This window comes from Felis catus, chromosome E3, assembly GCF_018350175.1.
Source record: "Felis catus isolate Fca126 chromosome E3, F.catus_Fca126_mat1.0, whole genome shotgun sequence".
Classification (NCBI taxonomy): domain Eukaryota; kingdom Metazoa; phylum Chordata; class Mammalia; order Carnivora; family Felidae; genus Felis; species Felis catus.
In genome coordinates, this window is record NC_058383.1 from 7945778 (window position 1) to 7951615 (window position 5838).

At 55.2% G+C, this 5838-nt stretch overlaps 1 protein-coding gene across 1 annotated transcript; it reads left to right on the forward strand.

The window, feature by feature from the left end:
• The first annotated feature begins 852 nt into the window (after positions 1–852).
• Positions 853–5364, forward strand: MUC12 (mucin 12, cell surface associated). The gene is made up of 7 exons (XM_045048279.1): positions 853–970; positions 1280–1354; positions 1469–1631; positions 2339–2500; positions 3091–3158; positions 4799–4887; positions 5023–5364. The coding sequence occupies exons 1-7, from the start codon at positions 853–855 to the stop codon at positions 5062–5064; spliced, it is 717 nt and encodes a 238-aa protein (XP_044904214.1). The 3' UTR covers positions 5065–5364.
• The last annotated feature ends 474 nt before the right edge of the window (positions 5365–5838 follow it).

Consider the following 5838-nt stretch of genomic DNA (forward strand, 5'->3'; position numbering starts at 1 on the left):
AACTGACTGAGCCACACAGACACCCAACTCTGTACCTTTTAAACAATAACTCTCAATTCTCCCTCATCCCACCTCGGGCAACCCCCATTCTACTTTCTGTCTCTATGAATTGGATTACTCTAGGGACTTCATATTAGTACTCATGTAAATACTCATACACTATTTGTCCTTTTGTGACTGGCTATTTCACTTAGCACAATGTCCTCAAGGTTCATCCATGTTGCAGCAGGTGTCAAAAATTTCTTCTTTTGTAAGATTGAAAAACATTTCATAGTACTGTGTGCCACATCTTGTTTATCCACTCATCCATCAATGGACACTTCTTAGTTTGCTTCTTTTTAGCTATTGTGAATAATGCTGCTACAAACATGGGTGTATGAATATATCTTCAAATCCCTGCTTTCAATTTTTCGGGATAAATACCCAGAAGTGGAATTGCTGGGTCATATGGTAATTCCATTTTTAATTTTTTGAGGAGCTGCCATACTATTTTCCACAATGGCTACACCATTTGATCCTCCCTCCAACAGTCACAATGGTTCAATTCCACCATGTCTTCACCCAAGAGCTTCCAGTTTTAAGAATGGATTTCACCCAATGGCATTTATTGTGATCACTGATATTTTGGAATCTTAGGTCATTTTACTCTGCAGCTTCCCTCTAGGATGCTAACTGTTGGAGGGAACAGTCTCTAGTCTGTCCTGCCTCTGGGTCACATAGTTAATTGTGTTTCATCACCCTTCTGGCTTTGTGGGCCCCACTTTCTGGGAGGGTGGGCGACATAGGGTGACTGATGAATCACCAACTCCTGGTTTTAGCAATGGCAGTGTTGTGGTGGAACATGACGTCATCATGGAGACAAACTACACTTCAGAGTTTGAGGAACTATTTGCAAACCTCTCTAAACTCATAAAGGTCAAGATTATGAATGAGACCAAAAGGCTATCTGGTGATTCTGAAGAGTGCAGAGGTAGGCTCTCCTAAAACCCCTTGACGTTGGTGGGGAAAGGGTAGGAATGCCTCAGCCTCCCCTCACCCCATATCTCTCCTCCTTTCTGGAACTCCAGAGACCTCCCTATAGGGATCCAGAAGCCAGGCCCCATTTCCCCAGACTCCAAAGTGCCCCCAACATCTCCCTGTCGTGGGCTCAGATTGTCATCAGCCCTAATGTTCCCATCTGAGCCTGCTTACAGGCCCAGCTGCATCTAGGGATGGGCCATGACCCTAGTAGGGCAGAGGGAAGTGTTTTTGTTTTGTTCTTTCCCACCATGCTTGGCAGCCTCCTCACATCTGTGCTTCAGTGAGGAAGCCACCATCGTGAGCGAGAACGTGATGCTGGGGTTTGACTTGAAGGGTAAGCATCTTTGCAGAGTGGTAGGTGTTGGGGGGACAGGGTGTGGGCAGTAAACATGAGGGCTGGTGGCGCTTTAACCAGGCTGTCTACCCTTCCCCACCCCCCACCCCCCAGAGCAATGCACTCAGAAGGCTGCGAAGGACTATGCCCAGTTCTACTTTGTGGATGAGCTGGATGGGAAGCTGGCCTGTGTGACCAAATGCACCTCGGGGACGAAGTTGCAACTGAACTGTAATGAGGGAGAATGCCAGCTGCAACGCAGTGGCCCCCGCTGCCTGTGAGTGTCCAGCCCCTCTAAGGCCAGTGCCCACTCTCTCTAGTGGTAGAACCACACCCTCCACCATAGTTATGGGGCAGGGGTCAGGGTAGGGGGGGACGCAGAAGGAGTTGGGCACAGCTTACAAGACACGTCCTTCCCCACCCATCCCTCTTTCTTCTACCCAGGTGTCCCTTCACCCCCCCACCCCCACCAGAGGTGGGGGAGGTGCAGGTTATAGATGTGGGCATTCTAGGAGTGAGCAAGCCCCCTCCTGAGAAAGTTCTAGTCACCAATTCCCAAATCTATATCTATAGATCTCTGTCTTTCACTTTCCTTTCAATATCCCAGCTACAATGCCATTGTATCACTCCTAGCTATATATAGCTGGGGCATTAAGCTCAGGAGAGCATACATTAAAGCATAAAATATAAAAATGGTAACAGGTCAGTCAAGGTGCCAGCTAGAGATTAGATGAGTGGGCACGATGTGTCTGGGACAAGGCATCTGACACTCAGATTCTGAATCCTGTTCTGCAATACTGAATCCCCACCTCCTCTCTGCCCCTTAGTCTTGGGGAGCCTCCTAACCTGGGTCCCTCCTAACCAGTGCCTGCCCTTCCTTGGAGGGAGAGCTGGCTTCCTGTGCTTTGGCATTGATTTTTTTCTTTTGCAAGATTGGGTGTGAGGGATGTTGGTGGACTGGCCTGAGCTTGTGTGTGTCTCCAGATGCCCAACCTCGGACACACACTGGTACTGGGGAGAGACATGTGCATTGAGCACCAGCAAGAGCCTGGTGTACGGGAGTGTGGGGGCCGTGGGAGCACTGCTGGTGGTCATGGTGGTGATCCTGACTGTCTTCCTTGGCCGATCCCAGAGAAAACTGCACAGGTGAGCTTATGGATTCGGGCCCAGGGAAAGGGGGCCACAAGACCCCAAGGCTCTCCTCCTTCCCCTCAGCGTTTGGAAGTCTGCTGGGGACCCAGCCCCACTCAGTTCTGGTTAACAGCACAGGGCAGCCCGCTGATCTGATCTGTTTGGCAGAGAGATGCGACCAAACACTTGTGTCCTGAAATTGGATTATGTGATGACATTACCTGGTGTTATCACTTTGGCTGCCACAGGGCACCCCTGGGGATGAGCTCTCCAGCATTGCTTTCCCAGCAGTAAAATGGGGGGGGGGTGGAATCTACCCTGAGATGGTTGAGAAGCACAGGGCAGAGCACCTCCGGCAGCCAGAGGGGGGTTCCTCTGATTCTGGTCCATTGCTTCCATCTCACCGATAATGGAACTCCTGTGGAAGGGAGGAGGGGGAAGGGCAGGCCTTGGAGATGTTTTGTTTTCTGCCACCACCCTGGGGGCAGGCCCCTCCCTGACCCAGGGCTTGGCAGTGACAGCCCTTTCCAGAAGCCAAAGGTCAGGGTCCTCTAAGCTCCCTCCACCTCCCTGCCGCCAGCTGCTCAGGGTGTTTCTGTTGGCAGGCAAGAATACAATTTGTGGCACGGAGAAGATCTTCCTGGCGGCTTCCAGAACACAGGCATCTGGGAAGGTACTTCTCACCAGAGGCAAGGGTGGGGGCAAAGCTGGTGGATGGAGATAGGCCGAGAAGGCATCACAGCCAGACACGATGTGGCTGTGAGGGCTGCGTGGGTCCTGCCAGCTGGTTTACAGGTGCTGCGCCCCTGGGCTAGGCCAGTTTCTCTGCAGCCTCCTGACCCCTGAGCCCCCACGTGGTCCTTGCCGACCCTCGTCTTTTCTCTGCTCCTCCCCATGCCCACCCTTTCCCTCCCCCATGCCTTTGCAAGTACTGCACCTCTGTCTGGAAGGTTCCCCTTGCTGGGAGCTCTGCAAGTCCCAATCCCACTCAGTCTCCCACTCTGGTTCAAACACTGCCTCTCCATGGAGCATCCCGTGTGTTCGGGCTCTTCTGATTCCCAGTTGTCGTGGAAAGCCACCATGTCCCACAAGCCACCATGTCCCGTGGTGCAGGGAGATGAAGAATCTCTAGCCACCACCATCCCTGCCCCTGGGCAAGTCCTGCCCTCCCAGTTCCTCCAGACAAACAATGGGGAGGGGCTACAGGTGGCGGAGAGCAGCCGGATCCTGCCCCCAGAGACCACCCCCTGTGAGAGTCTCAGATGTACTCACAGTTGGTGGGAGGACAGGGCCATGCCGAGGGCTCCATGGGCACAGAAATCTGCCCGGTCCGGCCAGGGCAGGGCGGGATCAGAAGACTGCAGAAGCACCCTCACCTGAGCCAGTCTGCAGGCCGGGCAGTGCTGTGGGCTGGTGCATAAGCCGTGTGCTTCCTGCTTCCAGGAACACAGATACCAGTGAGGTCGTGGAGATCTCTGTGGGCTGTGATGGAGGGACCCACTGGAGGGGCTTTAAGGGCAGGGAGCCAGACATGCATTTCGAGCAGTTCACTCAGGGTGAATTGAGGGGGGCAGCCCTAAAGTGGGGAGACCAAGGGGATGGCTCTGCTGTAATGTAGGTGAAGGATGATGAGGCTGGGTGGGGACGGGGGATGGGAGGAGTGGATAGCAGAAGTAATTTAGATGCCAGTGAGCTGGGCCAGGCTTGTTGCTCACAGGCTGGGGAAGGGAGAAGGCCTGGATGGGGGGAGGGACACTGCCTGGTCGGGGCAGAGGCAGCAGGTGGGGGCGCACTGAGTACGGGGGCTGGTGAATAGGGGTACAGAGGCATCACCAGCTCTGGCCTATCTGAAGCCTGGGGAGAAGTCTTGGCCAGTGGGTGGCTGGGAGGCCGCAGGAAGAATACAGGTGCGGAAAAGAGCAGAGTGAAGGGCAGGGTCCCCAGGATGACCTTGAAGGAGGCAGAAAGCAGAAATGGTCGTGGAAGTGCCTGGAGAGCCTGGAGCCTGCGGCTTGGAGGCCGAGGAGTGGGGGATGTGCAGGACTGGGAAAATGGCGGCTGAAAGCACGCCCACTCCAAGAGAAGATTCTGGGCACTGCTGGTTTCTGCTTGCTGTGGTTCCCGTGGCCGTGAGGCAGTGTGTGCCGGTGGCCCTCGAGCAGGGCCTTCCTCCTGTTCCACCCTCGCCCAGGTCACCCCTGAGCCTGCCCGTGGCCATGACTTTTGACCCTAGGCGTGTCAGGGGGCTGTGTTTCTCTGTCACTTGGGGCCAGCCCCCCAGGCTCACTCTCAGCCCGGCCCTTTTTTCTGCAGATGAGAATCTGAAGGAAGACAGATTCGCCCTTGAAAACATCTACAGCCATTTCCAGCCCTCTCTGGAGAACGTTGACCCTACTACAGAGGTGACTCAGGGGTCTGTCCCCAGCCCTGCCATCCACCACCCTGGGCTGCCTGGGGGGTGGTGGGCACCCTTGGTCTAGAGGCAGGTAACTTCCATTGGAGCCTCCTGGGCCTCACCTCCTCTCTCCCGCCCCCAGCTCCACATCCAGAGGCCCAGGGTCCTGACAACTGCTCAGTGAGTGACACAAGAGGCTCCCACCGCTCATCCAGATTTGGACAAGACAGCAGATAGAGCCCACGACAGCGCTACTCCCCACCTCCCCTGTTGGTCCAAAGGAAACTGACATCGGGGCCTGAGGTGGCCCGGCTCAGAGCTGGTGGGCTTGGTCTGGGCCCTGCTGTGAGCCCCCCTCTGCTTTTTCACACTCCGTCCAGGAGTCCAAGGGCTGCCCAGACACCCCGACATCATTGTTTGCTCCAGAGACGCCCCACTCTGGAATTCCCCCTCCCCCCAATAAAAGAGCTAGGCTTAAAGTAGAGAGCTGTGAGTGGTTTCTTTCTCTCCCCTGCAGGGGCCTGGAGCTCAGGAAGCCCTTCTTGGGGACAGCACTCCTCCCAAGATTAGATGCCAAATCTGGACATGGGACACCCAGCACTCTCAGCCCCTTCTTGTGACCACATGTAGAACATGGAGCATGGAGCTCCTCGCCTGTCTAGGCCAGGGCAGAATCGGGCCCACCTCTGCCTGAGGTCACTGTGGCAGACGAGCCTGGGGTCAGAACTTGGGGGCCTCAGGCCCAGGGAGTGATGGGTGGGAGCCCACAAAAGGCAAGGAAAGGAGTGAGGACTTGGCTCTGTTGACCTTGGGGTAGGGCAAGGTCACTCTGCACGGCCGTGGAAACTTGTGCTCACCTGGGAGCTCACAGATAGATCTCAGGGCCCACAGATCCAAGAATGCAGCCATCCCGGAGCTGGGCACTGGCCTAGGTGTGGCCATGACTTGCACCCCATGT